The 25,257-nt window shown below is 40.3% G+C and overlaps 1 protein-coding gene across 1 annotated transcript in view; it reads left to right on the plus strand.

Annotated features, from left to right (window-relative positions):
* Positions 1 to 25,257, plus strand: part of LOC133638977 (netrin receptor UNC5C-like) — a 171,373-nt gene that overhangs the window by 72,911 nt on the left and 73,205 nt on the right. Inside the window, exons 4-6 of the mRNA XM_062032029.1 lie at positions 4,845 to 5,025; positions 14,098 to 14,265; positions 14,414 to 14,578. Coding sequence (XP_061888013.1) covers positions 4,845 to 5,025; positions 14,098 to 14,265; positions 14,414 to 14,578 — 514 coding nt within the window. The remainder of the gene's footprint in view (positions 1 to 4,844; positions 5,026 to 14,097; positions 14,266 to 14,413; positions 14,579 to 25,257) is intronic.

Raw genomic sequence — 25,257 nt, forward strand, 5'->3', positions numbered from 1 at the left:
CATCATGTTATGCTGTTATGTTACGTCATGTTATGCTATGTTATGTTACATCATGTTATGCTATGTTATGTTACGTCATGTTATGCTATGTTATGTTACATCATGTTATGCTATGTTATGTTACGTCATGTTATGCTTTGTTATGTTACATCATGTTATGCTAAATTATGTTGCGTCATGTTATGCTATGTTATTTTACGGCATGTTATGCTATGTTATGTTAGGTCATGTTATGCTATGTTATGTTACGTCATGTTATGCCATGTTATGTTACGTCATGTTATGCTAAATTATGTTGCGTCATGTTATGCTATGTTATTTTACGGCATGTTATGCTATGTTATGTTACCTCATGTTATGCTATGTTATGTTACGTCATGTTATGCCATGTTATGTTACCTCATGTTATGCTATGTTATGTTACGTCATGTTATGCTTTGTTATGTTACATCATGTTATGCTAAATTATGTTGCGTCATGTTATGCTATGTTATTTTACGGCATGTTATGCTATGTTATGTTACCTCATGTTATCCTATGTTATGTTACGTCATGTTATGCCATGTTATGTTAGGTCATGTTACCGTATTTCCTTGAATTGGCGCAGGGAATATAGTATTCGCACGTCTAGAATTACTGCCGGGTCAAACTCGTTTCTCAAAATAATTAACGCATGCTTGGCCTTATCGCCGGTTTATTATTTAAGCTGGATCAAATTCGTTTCGCAATATATTAATTTTATTATCGCATGTCTATAATTTTCACCGGGTCAAACTCGTTTCGCAAAATATTTAGCATATGGCTAGAACTTCCACCGGGTCAAATTCGTTACTTCACGAGTGACGCATCTGTCCTCATTTTCAAAATGGAGGAAGCTGCTTGTAGTAGTTTACAATCGCACAAAGGAAAAAAGATAAAGAGCTATTCAGTTGGATTTAAGGTCCAAGCTATTGAATACCGGTACAGTATGCTAAAGAGAACAGTAAGCAGCTATGTTTTATTAATATACCGTAGCTGCGTGTGTGAAATACTGTATAAGTCATTAAATGACTCCCGCCTCCTGGTTGTAGAGGGCGCTGCCGCGCTAGTGATCCTTCTTGCGACTTCCGGTACTGCAGAAGAAGTGAACACACGCAGCAAGAGATTTTTTTCTCTTTCATTTTAACAAGGAGGGTATCTAAAATAAAACAGTTTTCTCAACTGGACTTTCAATGGAAGCAGGAGGTAATAATTAAAGGAATATCTCCATCGAAACAGAGACTTTTAAAACTGAAGAAAGAAAATAAGGAAGACTTCTATAAACAAGTTATCGATGCTTTTGGTCAGAAGGAGCTGCAAATGGACTCCATTTATAAGTACAGGTAAGACCATAATAACGTTTTTTTTTAATTAAATGTGCTTTTCATGATGGTATGCTTACATCACACTCAAAGCGCACGCCTAAATTTTATGGATTCCTTTTGGTAAACGCCGGAGTGAGAAGAGGGTTTAAAATAATTACCGCATGCACGGCCATCCCGCCGGTTTCCGGTAAACGCAGGAGTGACAGGAGGTTTTAAATTAATTAACGCCCCTGCAGCTATTCAAGGAAATACGGGATGCTAAATTATGTTGCGTCATATTATGCTATGTTATTTTACGGCATGTTATGCTATGTTATGTTACGTCATGTTATGCTATGTTATGTTACGTCATGTTATGCTATGTTATGTTACATCATGTTATGCTATGTTATGTTACATATTTTTATGCTATGTTATGTTACATCATGTTAGGCTATGTTATGTTACATCATGTTATGCTATGTTATGTTACATCATGTTCTGCTATGTTATGTTACGTCATGTTATGCTATGTTATGTTACATCATGTTATGCTATGTTATGTTACATCATGTTATGCTATGTTATGTTACATCATGCTATGCTATGTTATGTTACGTCATGTTAGGCTATGTTATGTTACGTCATGTTATGCTATGTTATGTTACGTCATGTTATGCTATGTTATGTTACGTCATGTTATGCTATGTTATGTTATGTCATGTTATGCTATGTTACGTCACGTTATGGTATTATGTTAGGTCATGTTATGCTATGTTATGTTACGTCTTGTTATGCTGTTATGTTACATCATGTTATGCTATGTTACGTCACATTGTGCTGTTATGTTGCGCCATGTTATGCTATGTTATGTTACCTCATGTTATGCTATGTTATGTTACCTCTTGTTACGTCACATAATGTTATTATGTTCGGTCATGTTATGCTATGTTATGTTACGTCATGCTATGCTATGTTATGTTACGTCATGCTATGCTATGTTATGTTACGTCATGCTATGCTATGTTATGTTACGTCATGTTATGCTAAGTTATGTTACGTCATGCTATGTTATGCTGTGCTGTGTTGTGTTGTGATATATATATGTGTTGCTATGCTGTGTCATTTTACTTTATATCACAAATGTCAGTTTCTGATTTTTTTTTAAAGTTCCATTTAAATACATTTAGTAATTTAATTACATTTCATCCGTTTTATTTATTGTTCCACTGTTTCTGATCGACTTAATTCAATTGTGCTGTCTTTTTTATTTTAGTTGTCTAATTAAAATTCTACTTAACTCGTATTTTTAATTAATTTAATGAAATATTTAATATCTTCTATTTTATTTATTTGCAAAGTTTCCAACTCGTATTTTTTTAATTGTTGGTAATTATCCAAATTGGGATTGTTCTGCTTTGGCAGGGTCACAGTATCATGCCTTTTTGTTCTTCTTTTTACATTTTAGTCAAGCTTCTCCTTTGATAGACTTCCAACAATGTCTATGTTGTTGAATCATACAATGGCCAGCGTGATGTACCCGCTGTACAAACCAACAGTCAGCCCGGCCCCACACCTCGCACTTTATCTTTCTTTGGTAAACATCCCGCTTATCTTGGCCTGCTCTGCTGGTTGGCATCTAATCTCATGGACGCTCCCCCGTGGTGGTGAGGCGTGACAATGGGCAGGAAGTCAGCTCGCCAGGCGACCTCTTTGAAGACCGGGGGAATATTTGTCTGCAGGGTCCATTGCACCATCTCCGTATCTTTTTATAAAAATTTAAAAAAATGATGTTGTAGCACATGAATACCAGCGTCATTAAGACAAATGAAGTCATGAGAAAGGTCAAAGAGCCTCTCCGTCTCACTTGTGGTCTTTTTCTGTGCTTGTTTGACATAACTATTCAACTGCAGTGCTTTGTTCTGAAGGGCTATTGACTTTTATTATTGAGATTATTATTTTGTTATTGTGTTATTGACGAGTTATTGACTTTTTGGAGACTACGGGGCATTTTTACCACCGTGTTACATGGCCTTTCCGTTTAACAACACTCGTTTGGGAATTAAGGAGACCGATTTTTGAAGCTTTTCAGGCAGAATTCTTTCCCATTCTTGCTTGATGTACAGCTCAAGGGTCATAAGTGGGCCCTGAAGTGTTCCTGAGCCCATGTGGTGATATCCTTTACACACTGATGACGCTTTTTGATGCCGTACCGCCTGAGGGAAACGAAGGTCACGGGCATTCAATGTTGGTTTTCAACCTTGCTGCTTACTTACTTTACTTAGGCCTTAGTATTCCCTGAGTAACATAGCCTGCCGACAAAAGCCTTCCATCCATTCCGGTCTTGTGCCCTTCGGTCGAGTTGTTGCCATGACAGCCCCTCAGCCCTCATCTCCTGTTCCGTGCTTCTTCTCCAGGTTGTTCTTGGTCTCCCTCTGTTTCTTTTTCCCTGTGGGTTCCATGTTAGTGCCTGTTTGGTGATTGATTTATTGGGTGGGCCTATCCAGCTCTACTTCCTTCTCCTGATTTGCAGTTCCACTGGTTCTTGTTTGGTGAGTTCCCACAGGTTGGCATTGGTGATGGTGTCCGGCCAGTAGACTCCTAGGACCCGACGGAGGCAACGGTTTACGAATGTCTGTAGTTACCATGTTTCTGATACAGCAGGATGGATTTGACATTCACTGCTGCTTAGGTGCAGTGATTTTTCCAGATTCTCCGAACCTTTTGATGATATTACGGACCGTAGATGGTGAAATCCCTAAATTCCTTGCAATAGCTGGTTGAGAAATGTTGTTCTTAAACAATTTGCTCAGGCATTTGTTGACAAAGTGGTGACCCTCGCCCCATCCTTGTTTGTGAATGACTGAGCATTTCATGGACGCTGCTTTTATACACAATCATGGCACCCACCTGTTCCCAATTAGCCTGTTCACATGTGGGATGTTCCAAATAAGTGTTTGATGAGCATTCCTCGACTTTCTCAGTGTTTTTTGCCACTTGTGCCAGCTTTTTTGAAACATGTCGCAGGCATCAAATTCCAAATGAGCTAATATTTGCAAAAAATAACAACGTTTTCCAGTTCGAACGTCAAGTATCTTGTCTTTGCAGCCTATTCAATTGAATATAAGTTGAAAGGGATTTGCAAAAGATTGTATTTAGTTTGTATTTACCATTTACACGACGTGCCAACTTTACCGGTTTTGGGTTTTGTACATTTTACTTTAGGTGTTGTTTTTGTTTTTGTTTTTGTTTTTGTGACGTCTGTAGTGTAGTCTTTCTGTATTTATTGTTCCAAAGTTTCCAATAGCACCGCCTTCTGTTTATGTTCTGGTAATAGGATTAATTATTGATTGAAACTTTTATTAGTAGATTGCACAGCACAGTACATATTCCGTACAATTGACCACTAAATGGTAACACCCGAATAGTCGGGGTCCACGTTAATCAATTCATTGTTCCGCCTTGGCAAAGGTCTGCTCTCCACTCTCATTTTCTCTCATCTCTTTTCCGTCTTCTCCGCAGGTGGAGTGGCTGAAGAACGAGGAGGTGATCGACCCCGCCGACGACAGGAACTTCTACATCACCATCGACCACAACCTGATCATCAAGCAGGCGCGCCTCTCGGACACGGCCAACTACACCTGTGTGGCCAAGAACATCGTGGCCAAGAGACGCAGCACCACTGCCACCGTCATCGTCTACGGTTAGACACTCTTAATTCTCTATTACAGTCTTCTCCCCGTCGTCTTTGTTGTAGCGGTGTAGCGTGCAAGGACGGGAGTGGAAGAAGTGTCAAAAGATGGCGCTAACTGTTTTAATGACATTCAGACTTTACTTCAATCAATGACGGAGCAGCATCTCCTCATCAGTGGCTCACTAGTGCAACAACAAGTATAATAATCAAAGTTCCTTGGGTGAATAATGTAAACTCACTACACCGGTATGTTTTAGCGCTTTCATGGCGAGTTTACTGGCAGATATAAGTAAGAACTTTACGCTACTTTATATTAGAAATGGCAACAGCGGAGGATGATTGTCCCATAACAAGAAGATAGAGAAAAAGAAGAAGCTTACGGACTACAAAGGCAGACGCGCACACATTTTTAGGACTTATGCAGATCCCAAATACAGATCAGCAGGTACCAGAAGGTAAGAAAAGTTTCTTTTGCATAATATTGCGAAACAAAACGCCAGATAATATGTCTTACCTTGTACACACACCATAATAATACTCCTATGTTGAAGCACAGTACAATCCATCAAGCGGTGCGGCTTCATAGCTTACCAAAGGGAATGTTACACGGTAAAATTGTGCTGTTTTGGGGGACATAGCTCAGATTAAAACTGATTTCAACTCACGTTGATTTGAGATACAAGTGTTTTGAGTTAAGAGCTTCGTCACAAAATCAATTAGGCTCGTATGTTGAGGTACTACTGTAATATATTTTGTTATGTGACAAAACCCGGCGTAATATCAACCATAATGAAAAAAATACACTTCATATTGCAGTCTACACGTATCTCTTATGTGTGACTGCCATCATATTGCAGCCTACACGTATCTCTTATGTGTGACTGCCATCATATTGCAGTCTACACATATCTCTTATGTGTGACTGCCATTATATTGCAGTCCACCCGTATCTCTTATGTGTGACTGCCATCATACTGCAGTCTACACGTATCTCTTATGTGTGACTGCCATCATATTGCAGTCTACATGTATATTTTATGTGTGACTGCCATTATATTGCAGTCTACACCTATCTCTTATTTGTGACTGCCATCATATTGCAGTCTACACGTATCTCTTATGTGTGACTGCCATCATATTGCAGTCTACACGTATCTCTTAAGTGTGACTGCCATTATATTGCAGTCTACACGTACCTCTTATGTGTGACTGCCATCATATTGCAGTCTACACGTATCCCTTATGTGTGACTGCCATCATATTGCAGTCTACACCTATCTCTTATGTGTGACTGCCATCATATTGCAGTCTACACGTATCTCTTATGTGTGACTACCATCATATTGCAGTCTACATGTATCTCTTATGTGTGACTGCCATCATATTGCAGCCTACACGTACTTCTTATGTGTGACTGCCACCATATTGCAGTCTACACCTATCTCTTGTGTGACTGCCATCATATTGCAGTCTACACGTACCTCTTATGTGTGACTGCCATCATATTGCAGTCTACACCTATCTCTTATGTGTGACTGCCATCATATTGCAGTCTACACCTATCTCTTGTGTGTGACTGCCATCATATTGCAGTCTACACATACTTCTTATGTGTGACTGCCATCATATTGCAGTCTACACCTATCTCTTATGTGTGGCTGCCATCATATTGCAGTCTACACGTATCTCTTATGTGTGACTGCCATCATACTGCAGTCTACATGTATCTCTTATGTGTGACTGCCATCATATTGCAGTCTACATGTATATTTTATGTGTGACTACCATCATATTGCAGTCTACACGTATCTCTTATGTGTGACTGCCATCATACTGCAGTCTACACGTATCTCTTATGTGTGACTGCCATCATATTGCAGTCTACATGTATATTTTATGTGTGACTACCATCATATTGCAGTCTACACGTATCTCTTATGTGTGACTACCATCATATTGCAGTCTACACGTATCTCTTATGTGTGACTACCATCATATTGCAGTCTACATGTATATTTTATGTGTGACTGCCATCATATTGCAGTCCACACGTATCTCATATGTGTGACTACCATCATATTGCAGTCTACACGTATCTCTTATGTGTGACTGCCATCATATTGCAGCCTACACGTATCTCTTATGTGTGACTGCCATCACATTGCAGCCTACACGTATCTCTTATGTGTGATGCCATCACATTGCAGTCTACACGTATCTCTTATGTGTGACTGCCATCTACTGGTCACACTTATCAATTCACCATGTACCAAATAAAATTGCTCCGAGGTCGGTAAGCACAACCAAAATTATTCCGTACATCTGAAAGGCCTTATAGTCCGAAAAAGATGGTAATTGAACAGAGGCATCAATTTATAGATAAAAAAAAAATACGTAAGAACATTTTGGTTTGTTTCCTGTGTGAACGTCTGCAACGGATGGAGGCTTTTTTTTTTTAATTTGGTGAGACACTGAGCCGCAGGAAGAGGCTGACCTCCTGCTGTGATTTGGCGCAGGGAGCCCCGCCCGCTGCCTCCCCAACATCAACTAACATGATCGGCCTGTGAAGTCAAATCCTGCCGCAGGGTTGTAAGCTGCAGACGGAGTGACACGCCACACGTCCGCTCTTTACTTTCCAGACACTCGCTTCGAAGCGCTTTAACCCGAGTTCACCCCGCGCCCGGTAGCACCAATATAAACGCTTGGAAATGACTCATCACTTTGACTTGTTTACAGGTTTTCCTCCAAAAAAAAATATGAGACTCGTGCAGGAAAAGCAGAACAATGCAAGACGCGAGCGTACATTTCAGAGGTAAAAAACCTGCTTTGATGTCGGCTTATCCTTAAAAAAAAAAAAAAAGTAAAAATATTTTCTGCCGCGTGGAGCGTCTGCTTTTGTGCCGCTTTTGCCTCTTTTATCCCCGCCTTTTTCTAAAACGCATTTAATTGTGTTGCATGTGGAAGCGACGCACTGACAGAAAGTGTGTATTAATGTCCCAGGGTTTATTTCACAGCACACACTCACCGCAACAAAAGATAAGCCTGCACACGGAAGCCAGTCCAGACATTGAGTAGAAGGTAGTATTAGTGCGCCACTGGAAGACTAAATATAGGGCAAAGTCAAAACAAGTCAACATTTGGAATGGTACAATAATACATTGTTTGTTTTTATTTGAATATCAAAATATTAGGAAAAAATATGTAATTTTATGAGAAATCTGTCCTAATCTAGTCATTTATGTGAGAACACATTTGTATAATAAACAGGGGCGTCCCAATCTTTTTCATTTCCTATACCAATATTGGAGCCTTAAATATTGGCCAATACGATAGTAATTTGATTTGATAACAGCACAAATAATCAGTGTTGGGTTAGTTACTGAAAACCGGTAACTAGTTACAGTTACCAGTTACTTTATTTCAAAAGCAACTCAGTTACTAACTCGGTTACTTACACCAAAAAGTAATGTATTACTGTGAAAAGTAACTATTTAGTTACTTTTTTGTTTTACTTTTCTTTTTAAGGCTCCCATTAATGCCCTTTTAGCCTTCATTTCAGTACTGTTATTGCACTGGAGAATAATACAATCTGTTGATCAACTTGACATGCATTTGCATCACTGAACTCTGCTTAGCAATGAGGGCCAATGTATTTTGGGCCAGAACAAATTGACAAAACAATTTGGAATAGCTGCAACATAACAGTAACAAACAGCATAATAACATGTCACAACATAGCTGTAAACCTGGCTTCACCCAAGGAAGGCACACATGACATGATTATATGTCATGTCACTATATACAGCACACATACTGCGATACACACGCCTAACCAGGCCTTTTTTTCTCTCAAGGAATTGTGAAATAAAATCATGTCTTCAGGAGATCAACACTGTACCAAAGCCCAGAACACTCTATGCATTTCCCCAGTTTTAGTTTAGAGAAAAGGAAAGATTGGCCTGGCCTAACCAGGCCTTTTTTTCTCTCAAGGAATTGTGAAATAAAATCATGTCTTCAGGAGATCAACACTGTACCAAAGCCCAGAACACTCTATGCATTTCCCCAGTTTTAGTTTAGAGAAAAGGAAAGATTGGCCTGGCCCACTAGCATCCCTCTTTATGTTTGTGAACTTTATAGTCTATACATTTAGAGTGATGTGATAATCAAACACTCTAGAAGTCTAGAATGAAAGAGTATATAAGAGAATTGACAGAGTGTGTACCTTCAGTGCTGAATGATGAACAGAGGCAGAGTTTAAAGTGTCCTCTTTAGCTTGTTTTCCATGTTTATGTACTCACTGTCTACTGTGTTCAGGTACTTGGAAAATGTTTTCGTGCCATTTGCCATTTGATGTCCGATATCATGCTAATTAGCTGCCTGAAAGCGGGTGACTCCACTGTAGAAATAGCCTGCATGTTTTCTAGCACATACGCTGCAATGGCTCTATCAATGTTGTCCTGGCTAGCAGTCCCTCCGCTAAAAGGTGGAGGTGGAGGTGAAGTGGAATCGGAGTCTGTCTCTCTCTTTACTAGCTTCGTCAAAGCATGTTGCTTTTGTAGCTGTTTCAGCAGATTGGAATTGCTGTTTTGGGCAGTAGATAGGATCTTTGATCCAAGACAAAACTTACATTTAACTCAAATGTTCTTTTCTTTGTGCTCAACAAAAGAAAAGTAGTGACAATATCTCCATGTTAAGAAACTTGACTTCGGCTCCGCCATGATGTCTTGTTAGTAAACACAGACACTCCAATCAGCTAAATAGACTCAATAACTCTACGGTGACGTTTTGGTGAATTTATAAAACTGAAACAATGCAAAAAGAATGCCATGGTAAGTCGACTTGTAAATGTGTTAGCTTATTTGCTAATGCTAACGACGCTAGCTTGATTACATTACAAAAGCACGTACAAATATGCATGAAAACACTCCTACAGACGTCACACATGGGACGGTTTAGGAAGTATGAATTGTTTTAGTTGCATTGTAACACAAACGTTGCTTGGAGTGATGAATGAAGAATCTTTTTTGAGCAAAAACGCAACAGACGGTTATACTTTCAGTTCCAGGCACAAACCAGAAAGTACATTTCTAACGCGCAGCACCTGCAGTGAGCAAACTTGTCCAAAAGAGGGTGCCATAGCACGGACAATAACACACTGTGGAAGTCTGGTTTCACCGGGTTCTTCTGACCACCAACCACGGACATGACAGCAGCGTTCAGGGTTTTGTACAAGTTTTTATTTTTCAATAAACTGTCTTTCTTGTCCTTGTCCAATTTCTTCGTTTGCTTTCGCTCACGCTCGTGCTCGCTCTTCCCCCACCTGAGCACACGAATGGTTTCTCTGTCTCTCGCGGCGTGCTCTGCCATCCACCAACAACCCCCCTCTCCTTCCCGACTGCTGCCTTTAACAGAGCAACATCTACACACCTGCCGCTAATCTCGAGGCCGGTCCTGACACGCCCCGCTTCTCCGCCGGCCCGCTGGCCACGCCCCCCCACACACACCTTTTCAGTGTAATACAAAAAACTATTTGTTGAAAATGAAACATCATGGTTGTTAGCAAAGAAAACACATCAATTATCCGCACCGTTTTACAGGCTGCAGGGGTCAAAGCGTGGGGAAAATACGGTAAACGCGCTGCAGGACTGCTCGTATCAGAGATTTTAGATGCAAGCCGATATCATCAAATACTTGTTTTTTTTTGCTGATACCGTATCAAGACACCTTTAGTAACAATACAACGATCACCAAGAGAGAAATATAAATGTCAAAACAACAAAATAATCTGAAAATAAGGTTTTAATATTGAAATAAAAACTTGAGTTTTGTATGTGTTGCCAGCCAGTGGCTTTTATATGTATGTAGACGCTGACAGAGATGGATGAGAGAGGAAAAGAGAGGCATTAAGAGGACCCAGTGAACGGGAACGTGCTGCTATCTGACCACAATTTACTGTCTGGCTGCATGACAGTGGAATGACCTCAGATTTGAGGCGTGGAAAAACAAGTCTACACTCTTTGACACATTTTTGTTTTGGGGCCCCGAGACATGGTGAGATTTTTTGTTAATAAATCATACTGGAAAAACACGTTTGGTGAGTAGATAGCCGTTTAATTGGTTTTATGACCTTTTGTGCAATTGTAACGCCAACAGAATAGTAAGTGGGGGGCTCAATTAATCTGTTGCCATCATTAACTGCACAGTCTGTCATACACGTTCAAAACAAAGTTAACCACGGTAAAATTAATATATCAAACACTTGAAATGATTCTCATTTTTCACAATCAACTCCTGTATCCTATGCAATAAATATATGCACAATATAAATGATATACATTTGTTCAAAGATAGTGTCAGAATAATTGTATCTAAGTTATCACAAAACTTTGTGTTGCCATGAGTTCCCGGTGAGAGGACAAAAGCTGCCTTTGATCCTACCAAGAAGAAGGCTTGTAAAACTCCACTGTGTAGGATGGGAAGCAACATGGTGTTCTGTTTCTTTGATGTATTGTAATCCACAGAAAGATTTTGTCTTGACCTGAGAGCTTCAAAGCGGAGAGGAAGCAGGACCTTTTCTTTGAACTGTTTTACAACCTTTTCTTTGAACTCTTTTGTAATCAAAGGCGATGTCTGTTTACGACCCCCCTCCCTTAGAAACAGCTGTTGCCATGTAATCAGGGAAAGTCCAAATAAAAGAGGAGGCGTACAATCTTTCGTCAGAGCGTGGTGACACTGTACAAGGGGACAGGTGTACGCGTTTCTCCTCACTGAGCCAAATTTAATTCTGTCTCCGTTTGATTCCTTGCTTCTTGTCTTGTTTAATAGATTTAATAGATGTCACTTTAGCTAACACGTTTACAAGTCTCTGTGTTAGTATTATTACCTTACAATGGTGTTATTTTTGTATTGTTTCAGTTTCGTAAATTCGTCACCGTGGATTTATTGAGTCTCTTTAGCTGAATGGAGAGCTGACTTCTGTTTTGTTTGATCATCCGTTTTACTGCCGTGTTACAGAAAACGTTTGAAAACAATTAAGGTATGTAAATAAACATTTACACAATCCGTCAGAATAATTGTATCTAAGTTATCACAAAACTTTGTGTTTCAATGAGTTCCCGGCAAGCAGACAAAAGCTGTCTTTGATCTTACCAGTCAAAAGGCTTGTAAAACTCCATAAGGTGTCAGTTTCTTTGATGTATTGTAATCCACAGGAAGATTTTGTCTTGACCCGAGAGCTACAAAGCGGAGAGGAAGCAGGACCTGACTCCCCTCCAGGGACCTTTTCTTTGAACTGTTTTACGACCTTTTCTTTTAACTGTTTTGTAATCAAAGGCGATGGCTGTTTACAACCCCGCTCTCTTAGAAACAGCTGTTGCCATGTAATCAGGGAAGGTCCAAATAAAAGAGGAGGCGTACAATCTTTCGTCAGAGCGTGGTGACACTGTACAAGGGTACAGGTGTACGCGTTTCTCCTTACTGAGCCAAGTTTAATTCTGTCTCTGTTTGATTCCTTGCTTCTTGTCTTGTTTAATAGATGTCATCAGTGTTTGAACCTGACAGATAGAGATGTAAATACTGTTGTTATATTGTGATAAAGCATGTTGATGACACATTCTAGCTGTGTCCCGCAAATTTGACAGCGGCAAGCGAACAAACGCGTCCTCAACGCCATGTAGGGTTCTAGTTAGCGGCTAACGTCCCTCCACTGTACAAAGCCACTTCTAAGTCAGCAAATGGGAATTAGTGAAGTTAAGTGAATTATATTTATATAGCGCTTTTTGTCAGTGTCACCACGCTCTGACGAAAGATTGTACGCCTCCTCTTTTATTTGGACTTTCCCTGATTACATGGCAACAGCTGTTTCTAAGGGAGGGGGGTCGTAAACAGCCATCGTCTTTGATTACAAAACATTTCAAAGAAAAGGTTGGTTCAAAGAAAAGGTCGTAAACAGCCATTGCTCTCGGTCACAGAACAGTTCAAAGAAAAGGTGCCTGGAGGGGAGTCAGGCCCTGCTTCCTCTCCGCTTTGTAGATCTCGGGTCAAGACAAAATCATTTTGTACGTGCTTTTAGAATGTAATCAAGCTACCGTTGTTAGCATTGGCGAATAAGCTAACACGTTTACAAGTCTCTGTGTTAGTATTATTACCTTACAATGGTGTTATTTTTGTATTGTTTCAGTTTTGTAAATCCCTCAGTAAATTTGTCACAGTGGATTTAATGAGTCTGTTTAGCTGAACAGAGAGCTGACTTCTGTTTTGTTTGATCAGCCGTTGTACTGCCGTGTTACAGAAACCGTTTGAAAACAATCAAGGTATGTAAATAAACATTTACACAATCTGTCAGAATAATTGTATCTAAGTTATCACACAACTTGTGTTTCAATGAGTTCCCAGCGAGCAGACAAAAGTTGTCTTTGATCTTACCAATCAAAAGGCTTGTAAAACTCCACTGTGTCGGATGGGAAGCGACATGAAGGTGTCGGGGTTTTTTTATGTATTGTAATCCACAGGAAGATTTTGTCTTGACCCGAGATCTACAAAGCGGAGAGGAAGCAGGACCTGACTCCCCTCCAGGCACCTTTTCTTTGAACTGTTTTGTGACCAAAGGCAGCGGCTGTTTATGACCCCCCTTCCTTTAGAAACAGCTGTTGCCATGTAATCAGGGAAAGTCCAAACAAAAGAGGAGGCGTACAATCTTTCGTCAGAGCGTGGAGGGACACTGTCCAAGAGTACAGCCCAGACGTTTCTCCTCAGTGGAGCTAAATTTAATTATGTCTCCGTTTGATTCCTTGCTTCTTGTCTTGTTTAATAGATGTCATCAGTGTTTGAACCTGACACAATCTTTCTGTGTAAATAACTCATTTTGCAATTTATATATCTATGGCTTATAGTCCTGTGCGGCTAATATATAGAAACCTTTTTTTTCTTTTTTAATTTAGTGGGTGCGGCTCATATCTCGGTGTGCTCTATTTAGTCCGTAAAATACGGTATTTGTTTTTGTAGTCCACCGTAGGAGACTGCGGTTAAATAAAGGCGTTAGCGGAAAGCTTTCTCAGGTTTCTGGTGTTTGTGTACCCCCAGTAAACGGAGGCTGGTCCACATGGACGGAGTGGTCGGTGTGCAACAGCCGCTGTGGACGAGGTTACCAGAAACGCACGCGGAGCTGCACCAACCCGGCGCCGCTTAACGGCGGCGCCATATGTGACGGCCAAGGCATCCAGAAGCTGCCGTGTAACCCTCTGTGCCCAGGCAAGTACTGTTATCTATTTCGGAATACCTCAGATTTGAAATACAGTCCAACCGCCCTCACCCGCATGCTCCCGCCCGCCCATTGGCGTCTTCCTCCTCATCATCGCCATCCTCGCTAGCCTCATGTGTGCTGTCTGTTGTGTGGTAGTGGATGGCCTGTGGACAGAGTGGAGTAAGTGGTCCACGTGTGGGACAGAGTGCACCCACTGGAGGAGGAGGGAATGCGGCGCTCCGGCACCCAAAAGCGGTGGCAAAGACTGTGAGGGCATGGTGCTCCAGTCCAAGAACTGCACGGATGGGCTGTGCATGCAGAGTGAGTATTCAAACACTCACCTTTCCCCCACCGCCTTCACTCACTCGTCATTCCGTGTCGCTCATTCTCTTTCACTTCTCTCACACACTTACGAAGAACTTTCTCAATTACTTATACATAATTAACCTTTCTCTATCTCCTGCCTTTCATCTCGCTTCTATGCGGCGCTCGAGACGCAATTTTCTTCAAACTCTCTTGACTATAAACCTTGACTATTCATTTCAAGGATGTCCCAGTCAATGATACTTAAAACAGTTCAGGTCCCATGAAACTCTGATCTGCAGGCTAGCGTGTAAACACCTCTTGTGGTCAATTGCACAAAGTATACTTATAATGGGGGAAATCAGAGGCACCCACCTCTTCAAAAGTTTTACGTGTCTTTGTAGCGATTATCTTTTCAAACGGGTCAGTTTTGGCCACGCACATCTATCTTCTTCTTCACTTTCTTCCTGACACGACCGTTTTTTTTAAAATTTGCGCCTATGTTCAGTTTTCGGAGGCTGAGAGTCACGCTGCGGTTCACTCAAAACACGAGAAAGACTTGTGATTGGTCAGTCCGTGGCTACTTTCAATATGATTTGCGTACGTATAAGGGGGCGTGGTCTGGGCGGAGGATTCCAAGTAGATTGCAATGCAACAAAGAAATGTGCTTGGATTCGTCTGAATTTTTACTGGCGCGCGCTGTTTTCCGGATTTGAACCTACGCCTATTTTTAGTAGGACAGCCACGCAACTGTTTTTTCATGAGGCCCCTGGTCAGTGCATAGTGTGTGTTGATTGGCAAATTTCACTTTAAAATAAACCCTGACTGGACTTTAGATACAACTCTTACCAAGTTTTGAGCAAATAAATGTAGCGTGTTCAAGTAAAACAATTTTAAAAATATTTCTGCCCGACAATAAAATGTGTCCAAAAAATTATTTTTTCTGTTGATATGAATTATGCAATCAAATAATAACCTCTGATTAATCCAAATTCAAAAGTGTGTCTAATCTGATTGAAAAATAATAATAACTGGACAGCACTCGTTTTGGTACTTGCTCATTTTCGCCCTGTTCTCTTTGAAGTTTATGTGAGTAACGCTGTCACAATAACTAAAGCATTTACACTAATACACGCTTAAAAATGACAAATGGTCTCTAATAGTAGCGAGCACGAAGAAGAGGGTGAAACATTGGAGCAGAGTGCAAATGTCAAATTTGGAGACAAGCTACTTCCACATAAATGGAGTGCTTACCCCCAAATAAAATGGAAACAATGTCCCCGGCCAGCTGGACCAAACGGACAAATGTCCATCGATCATGATACATGCAGCACATCCTGCGTGTTATTACAACTACAGTGCTGTCTGTACAGCTAGCTGTGTACCAAATACAAGATAGGGAAGTCAGTGATAGAGTTTTTTTTATCCCAAAAACTAGATAGGACAGCCATAGATAGTTAGCCAATCTTAAAGACTACAGAGGACAGCTGTAGAGTAAAATTAGGGCTGTACTATATCAAATACAAGATAGGGAAGTCATATATAGAGTTGTTTTATCCCAAAGACTAGATAGGACAGCTACATATAGAGCTGTTCAATCTTAAATACTACAGAGGACAGCTGTAGAGTAGAATTAGGGCTGTACTATATCAAATACAAGATAGGGAAGTCAGAGATAGTTGTTTTATCCCAAAGACTAGATAGGACAGCCAGAGATAGAGCTATCCAATCTTAAAGACTACAGAGGATAGCTGTAGAGTAGAATTAGGGCTGTACTATATCAAATATAAGATAGGGAAGTCAGAGATAGAGTTGTTTTATCCCAAAGACTCGATAGGACAGCCAGAGATAGAGCTATCCAATCTTAATGACTACAGAGGACAGCTGTAGAGTAGAATTAGGGCTGTACTATATCAAATACAGGATAGGGAAGTCAGAGATAGAGTTGTTGCATCCCACAAACTAGATAGGACAGCCATAGATAGTTAGCCAATCTTAAAGACTACAGAGTACAGCTGTAGAGTAGAATTAGGGCTATACTATATCAAATACAAGATAGGGAAGTCAGATGTATAGTTGTTTTATCTAAAGACTAGATAGGACAGCTACATATAGAGTTGTTCAATCTTAAAGACTACAAATGACAGCTGTAGAGTGGAATTAGGGCTGTACTATATCAAATACAAGATAGGGAAGTCAGTGATAGAGTTGTTGTATCCCAAAGACTAGATAGGACAGCCAGAGATAGAGCTATCCAATCTTAAAGACTACAGAGGACAGCTGTAGAGTAGAATTAGGGCTGTACTATATCAAATACAGGATAGGGAAGACAAATATAGAGTTGTTGTATCCCAAAGACTAGATAGGACAGCCAGAGATAGAGCTATTCGATCTTAAAGACTACAGAGGACAGCTGGAGAGTAGAATTAGGGCTGTACTATATCAAATACAAAATAGGGAAGTCAGATATATAGTTTTTATCCCAACGACTAGATAGGACAGCCAGAGATAGAGTTATTCAATCTTTAATGACTACAGAGGACAGCTGTAGAGTAGAACTGGGGCTGTACTATATAAAATACAAAATAGGGAAGTCAGATATATAGTTGTTTTATCCCAAAGACTAGATAGGACAGCCAGAGATAGGGCTATTCAATCTTAAAGACTACAGAGGACAGCTGGAGAGTAGAATTAGGGCTGTACTATATCAAATACAAGATAGGGAAGACAGATATATAGTTGTTGTATCCCAAAGACTAGATAGGTCAGCCAGAGATAGAGCTATCCAATCTTAAAGACTACAGAGGACAGCTGTAGAGTAGAATTAGGGCTGTACTATATCAAATACAAGATAGGGAAGTCAGAGATAGAGTTGTTTTATCCCAAAGAAAGTGGGCTAACATTTTACAGATAGTGTAATATGATTATTCATGTTTTCCAGTCAGTACAGATTGCTGTCCTATCGCAGTGTTGTGCATTACAAACTCAAACACTATGTCGTAGAAGCGAGCTTATCTCTTTCCGTAGCTAGCTTGTACGGCTAATAACGAAGCACGCCGACGTGCATGCCTAGAACGAGACGATTTTTACAAGTTAGAATGCAAAAAAACCAAAAAAAAAACCCTCTCGTCTTCTTGTCTTCCATAAGGATTGTGAACAGTCGGAAAAAATCCCCCAAAATGAGCAGTTCCCCTTTAATGGCTGCATGGCGGACTTGCAAAGAGATAAAGCCATCATGGTATAGATTTAGGATCATTTCTGGGATTGATTTTCTTCTTCTTTTTTCTTTTTTTTGAAGCTAAGAGGGTGAAGCCACTTATGTCAAGGCTAATGAGCACTTCCACTGGCGTGTAGGAGCAGAGGCCATTATCTGAGAGCTGGCATTAAGGCAAATATGATTGGCAATGGCAAGCAATCTGAAGTCACCTCGGAGCGCTGATTCACTTCCTGCAGCTGCCAGATGCTTCTGTTTTGGCTTCGTCCTATTTTCAATCAATCAAACAATCAATCAATCAATCAATCAATCAATGTAAATAATAGTGTGAGAGTCCAGTCCATACTGGATCTAACATAATAGTGTGAGAGTCCAGTCCATAGTGGATCTAACATAATAGTGTGAGAGTCCAGTCCATAGTGGATCTAACATAATAGTGTGAGAGTCCAGTCCATACTGGATCTAACATAATAGTGTGAGAGTCCAGTCCATAGTAGATCTAACATAATAGTGTGGGAGTCCAGTCCATAGTGGATCTAACATAATAGTGTGAGAGTCCAGTCCATAGTAGATCTAACATAATAGTGTGGGAGTCCAGTCCATAGTGGATCTAACATAATAGTGTGAGAGTCCAGTCCATAGTGGATCTAACATAATAGTGTGAGAGTCCAGTCCGTAGTGGATCAAACATAATAGTGAGAGTCCAGTTCATAGTGGATCTAACATAATAGTGTGAGAGTCCAGTCCATAGTGGATTTAACATAATAGTGAGAGTCCAGTCCATAGTGGATCTAACATAATAGTGTGAGAGTCCAGTTCATAGTGGATCTAACATAATAGTGTGAGAGTCCAGTCCATAGTGGATCTAACATAATAGTGTGAGAGTCCAGTCCATAGTGGATCTAACATAATAGTGAGAGTCCAGTCCATAGTGGATCTAACATATTAGTGAGAGTCCAGTCCATAGTGGATATAACATATTAGTGAGAGTCCAGTCCATAGTGGATATAACATAATAGTGTGAGAGTCCAGTCCATAGTGGATCTAACATAATAGTGAGAGTCCAGTCCATAGTGGATCTAACATAATAGTGTGAGAGTCCAGTCCATAGTGGATCTAACATAATAGTGAGAGAGTCCAGTCCATAGTGGATCTAACATAATAGTGTGAGAGTCCAGTCCATAGTGGATCTAACATAATAGTGTGAGAGTCCAGTCCATAGTGGATCTAGCATAATAGTGAGAGTCCAGTCCATAGTGGATATAACATAATAGTGTGAGAGTCCAGTCCATAGTGGATCTAACATAATAGTGAGAGTCCAGTCCATAGTGGATCTAGCATAATAGTGAGAGTCCAGTCCATAGTGGATCTAACATAATAGTGAGAGTCCAGTCCATAGTGGATCTAACATAATAGTGTGAGAGTCCAGTCTATAGTGGATCTAACATAATAGTGAGAGTCCAGTCCATAGTGGATCTAACATAATAGTGTGAGAGTCCAGTCTATAGTGGATCTAACATAATAGTGTGAGAGTCCAGTCCATAGTGGATCTAACATAATAGTGTGAGAGTCCAGTCCATAGTGGATCTAACATTATAGTGTGAGAGTCTAGTCCATATTGGATCTAACATAATAGTGAGAGTCCAGTCCATAGTGGATCTAACATAATAGTGAGAGTCCAGTCCATAGTGGATCTAACATAATAGTGTGAGAGTCCAGTCCATAGTGGATCTAACATAATAGTGTGAGAGTCCAGTCCGTAGTGGATCAAACATAATAGTGTGAGAGTCCAGTCCATAGTGGATCTAACATAATAGTGTGAGAGTCCAGTCCATAGTGGATCTAACATAATAGTGTGAGAGTCCAGTCCATAGTGGATCTAACATAATAGTGAGAGTCCAGTCCATAGTGGATCTAGCATAATAGTGAGAGTCCAGTCCATAGTGGATCTAACATAATAGTGAGAGTCCAGTCCATATTGGATCTAACATAATAGCGAGAGTCCAGTCCATAGTGGATCTAACATAATAGTGAGAGTCCATTCCATAGTGGATCTAACATAATAGTGAGAGTCCATTCCATAGTGGATCCAACATAATAGCGAGAGTCCAGTCCATAGTGGATCTAACATATTAGTGTGAGTCCAGTCCATAGTGGATCTAACATAATAGTGAGAGTCCATTCCATAGTGGATCCAACATAATAGTGAGAGTCCAGTCCATAGTGGATCTAACATAATAGTGAGAGTCCAGTCCGTAGTGGATCTAACATAATAGTGTGAGAGTCCAGTCCATAGTGGATCTAACATAATAGTGAGGGTCCAGTCCATAGTGGATATAACATAATAGTGTGAGAGTCCAGTCCATAGTGGATCTAGCATAATAGTGAGAGTCCAGTCCATAGTGGATCTAACATAATAGTGTGAGAGTCCAGTCCATAGTGGATCTAACATAATAGTGAGAGTCCATAGTGGATATAACATAATAGTGTGAGAGTCCAGTCCATAGTGGATCTAGCATAATAGTGAGAGTCCAGTCCATAGTGGATCTAACATAATAGTGTGAGAGTCCAGTCCATAGTGGATCTAACATAATAGTGTGAGAGTCCAGTCCATAGTGGATCTAACATAATAGAGAGAGTCCAGTCCATAGTGGATCTAACATAATAGTGTGAGAGTCCAGTCCATAGTGGATCTAACATAATAGTGTGAGAGTCCAGTCCATAGTGGATCTAACATAATAGTGAGAGTCCAGTCCATATTGGATCTAACATAATAGCGAGAGTCCAGTCCATAGTGGATCTAACATATTAGTGTGAGTCCAGTCCATAGTGGATCTAACATAATAGTGAGAGTCCATTCCATAGTGGATCCAACATAATAGTGAGAGTCCAGTCCATAGTGGATCTAACATAATAGTGAGAGTCCAGTCCGTAGTGGATCTAACATAATAGTGTGAGAGTCCAGTCCATAGTGGATCTAACATAATAGTGAGGGTCCAGTCCATAGTGGATATAACATAATAGTGTGAGAGTCCAGTCCATAGTGGATCTAGCATAATAGTGAGAGTCCAGTCCATAGTGGATCTAACATAATAGTGTGAGAGTCCAGTCCATAGTGGATCTAACATAATAGTGAGGGTCCAGTCCATAGTGGATATAACATAATAGTGTGAGAGTCCAGTCCATAGTGGATCTAGCATAATAGTGAGAGTCCAGTCCATAGTGGATCTAACATAATAGTGTGAGAGTCCAGTCCATAGTGGATCTAACATAATAGTGTGAGAGTCCAGTCCATAGTGGATCTAACATAATAGAGAGAGTCCAGTCCATAGTGGATCTAACATAATAGTGTGAGAGTCCAGTCCATAGTGGATCTAACATAATAGTGTGAGAGTCCAGTCCATAGTGGATCTAACATAATAGTGAGAGTCCAGTCCATAGTGGATCTAACATAATAGTGTGAGAGTCCAGTCCATAGTGGATCTAACATAATAGTGTGAGAGTCCAGTCCATAGTGGATCTAACATAATAGTGTGAGAGTCCAGTCCATAGTGGATCTAACATAATAGAGAGAGTCCAGTCCATAGTGGATCTAACATAATAGTGTGAGAGTCCAGTCCATAGTGGATCTAACATAATAGTGTGAGAGTCCAGTCCATAGTGGATCTAACATAATAGTGAGAGTCCAGTCCATAGTGGATCTAACATAATAGTGTGAGAGTCCAGTCCATAGTGGATCTAACATAATAGTGTGAGAGTCCAGTCCATAGTGGATCTAACATAATAGAGAGAGTCCAGTCCATAGTGGATCTAACATAATAGTGTGAGAGTCCAGTCCATAGTGGATCGAACATAATAGTGAGAGTCCAGTCCATAGTGGATCTAACATAATAGTGTGAGAGTCCAGTCCATAGTGGATCTAACATAATAGTGTGAGAGTCCAGTCCATAGTGGATCTAACATAATAGTGTGAGAGTCCAGTCCATAGTGGATCTAACATAATAGTGTGAGAGTCCAGTCCATAGTGGATCTAACATAATAGTGTGAGAGTCCAGTCCATAGTGGATCGAACATAATAGTGTGAGAGTCCAGTCCATAGTGGATCTAACATAATAGTGAGAGTCCAATCCATAGTGGATCTAACATAATAGTGTGAGAGTCCAGTCCATAATCTAATTAATAGTGTGAGAGTCCAGTCCATAATCTAATTAATAGTGTGAGAGTCCAGTCCATAGTGGATCTAACATAATAGTGTGAGAGTCCGGTCCATAGTGGATCGAACATAATAGTGTGAGAGTCCAGTCCATAGTGGATCTAACCTAATAGTGTGAGAGTCCAGTCCATTGTGGATCTAACATAATAGTGTGAGAGTCCAGTCCATAGTGGATCTAACATAATAGTGTGAGAGTCCAGTCCATTGGGGATCTAACATAATAGTGTGAGAGTCCAGTCCATAGTGGAGCTAACCTAATAGTGTGAGAGTCCAGTCCATTCTGGATCTAACATAATAGTGTGAGAGTCCAGTCCATAGTGGATCTAACATAATAGTGAGAGTCCAGTCCATAGTGGATCTAGCATAATAGTGAGAGTCCAATCCATAGTGGATCTAACATAATAGTGTGAGAGTCCGGTCCATAGTGGATCGAACATAATAGTGTGAGAGTCCAGTCCATAGTGGATCTAACATAATAGTGAGAGTCCAGTCCATAGTGGATCTAACATAATAGTGTGAGAGTCCAGTCCATAGTGGATCTAACATAATAGTGAGAGAGTCCAGTCCATAGTGGATCTAACATAATAGTGTGAGAGTCCAGTCCATAGTGGATCTAACATAATAGTGTGAGAGTCCAGTCCATAGTGGATCTAGCATAATAGTGAGAGTCCAGTCCATAGTGGATATAACATAATAGTGTGAGAGTCCAGTCCATAGTGGATCTAACATAATAGTGAGAGTCCAGTCCATAGTGGATCTAGCATAATAGTGAGAGTCCAGTCCATAGTGGATCTAACATAATAGTGAGAGTCCAGTCCATAGTGGATCTAACATAATAGTGTGAGAGTCCAGTCTATAGTGGATCTAACATAATAGTGAGAGTCCAGTCCATAGTGGATCTAACATAATAGTGTGAGAGTCCAGTCTATAGTGGATCTAACATAATAGTGTGAGAGTCCAGTCCATAGTGGATCTAACATAATAGTGTGAGAGTCCAGTCCATAGTGGATCTAACATTATAGTGTGAGAGTCTAGTCCATATTGGATCTAACATAATAGTGAGAGTCCAGTCCATAGTGGATCTAACATAATAGTGAGAGTCCAGTCCATAGTGGATCTAACATAATAGTGTGAGAGTCCAGTCCATAGTGGATCTAACATAATAGTGTGAGAGTCCAGTCCGTAGTGGATCAAACATAATAGTGTGAGAGTCCAGTCCATAGTGGATCTAACATAATAGTGTGAGAGTCCAGTCCATAGTGGATCTAACATAATAGTGTGAGAGTCCAGTCCATAGTGGATCTAACATAATAGTGAGAGTCCAGTCCATAGTGGATCTAGCATAATAGTGAGAGTCCAGTCCATAGTGGATCTAACATAATAGTGAGAGTCCAGTCCATATTGGATCTAACATAATAGCGAGAGTCCAGTCCATAGTGGATCTAACATAATAGTGAGAGTCCATTCCATAGTGGATCTAACATAATAGTGAGAGTCCATTCCATAGTGGATCCAACATAATAGCGAGAGTCCAGTCCATAGTGGATCTAACATATTAGTGTGAGTCCAGTCCATAGTGGATCTAACATAATAGTGAGAGTCCATTCCATAGTGGATCCAACATAATAGTGAGAGTCCAGTCCATAGTGGATCTAACATAATAGTGAGAGTCCAGTCCGTAGTGGATCTAACATAATAGTGTGAGAGTCCAGTCCATAGTGGATCTAACATAATAGTGAGGGTCCAGTCCATAGTGGATATAACATAATAGTGTGAGAGTCCAGTCCATAGTGGATCTAGCATAATAGTGAGAGTCCAGTCCATAGTGGATCTAACATAATAGTGTGAGAGTCCAGTCCATAGTGGATCTAACATAATAGTGAGAGTCCATAGTGGATATAACATAATAGTGTGAGAGTCCAGTCCATAGTGGATCTAGCATAATAGTGAGAGTCCAGTCCATAGTGGATCTAACATAATAGTGTGAGAGTCCAGTCCATAGTGGATCTAACATAATAGTGTGAGAGTCCAGTCCATAGTGGATCTAACATAATAGAGAGAGTCCAGTCCATAGTGGATCTAACATAATAGTGTGAGAGTCCAGTCCATAGTGGATCTAACATAATAGTGTGAGAGTCCAGTCCATAGTGGATCTAACATAATAGTGAGAGTCCAGTCCATATTGGATCTAACATAATAGCGAGAGTCCAGTCCATAGTGGATCTAACATATTAGTGTGAGTCCAGTCCATAGTGGATCTAACATAATAGTGAGAGTCCATTCCATAGTGGATCCAACATAATAGTGAGAGTCCAGTCCATAGTGGATCTAACATAATAGTGAGAGTCCAGTCCGTAGTGGATCTAACATAATAGTGTGAGAGTCCAGTCCATAGTGGATCTAACATAATAGTGAGGGTCCAGTCCATAGTGGATATAACATAATAGTGTGAGAGTCCAGTCCATAGTGGATCTAGCATAATAGTGAGAGTCCAGTCCATAGTGGATCTAACATAATAGTGTGAGAGTCCAGTCCATAGTGGATCTAACATAATAGTGAGGGTCCAGTCCATAGTGGATATAACATAATAGTGTGAGAGTCCAGTCCATAGTGGATCTAGCATAATAGTGAGAGTCCAGTCCATAGTGGATCTAACATAATAGTGTGAGAGTCCAGTCCATAGTGGATCTAACATAATAGTGTGAGAGTCCAGTCCATAGTGGATCTAACATAATAGAGAGAGTCCAGTCCATAGTGGATCTAACATAATAGTGTGAGAGTCCAGTCCATAGTGGATCTAACATAATAGTGTGAGAGTCCAGTCCATAGTGGATCTAACATAATAGTGAGAGTCCAGTCCATAGTGGATCTAACATAATAGTGTGAGAGTCCAGTCCATAGTGGATCTAACATAATAGTGTGAGAGTCCAGTCCATAGTGGATCTAACATAATAGTGTGAGAGTCCAGTCCATAGTGGATCTAACATAATAGAGAGAGTCCAGTCCATAGTGGATCTAACATAATAGTGTGAGAGTCCAGTCCATAGTGGATCTAACATAATAGTGTGAGAGTCCAGTCCATAGTGGATCTAACATAATAGTGAGAGTCCAGTCCATAGTGGATCTAACATAATAGTGTGAGAGTCCAGTCCATAGTGGATCTAACATAATAGTGTGAGAGTCCAGTCCATAGTGGATCTAACATAATAGAGAGAGTCCAGTCCATAGTGGATCTAACATAATAGTGTGAGAGTCCAGTCCATAGTGGAT

Source organism: Entelurus aequoreus, linkage group LG21 (assembly GCF_033978785.1).
Source record: "Entelurus aequoreus isolate RoL-2023_Sb linkage group LG21, RoL_Eaeq_v1.1, whole genome shotgun sequence".
NCBI lineage: Eukaryota > Metazoa > Chordata > Actinopteri > Syngnathiformes > Syngnathidae > Entelurus > Entelurus aequoreus.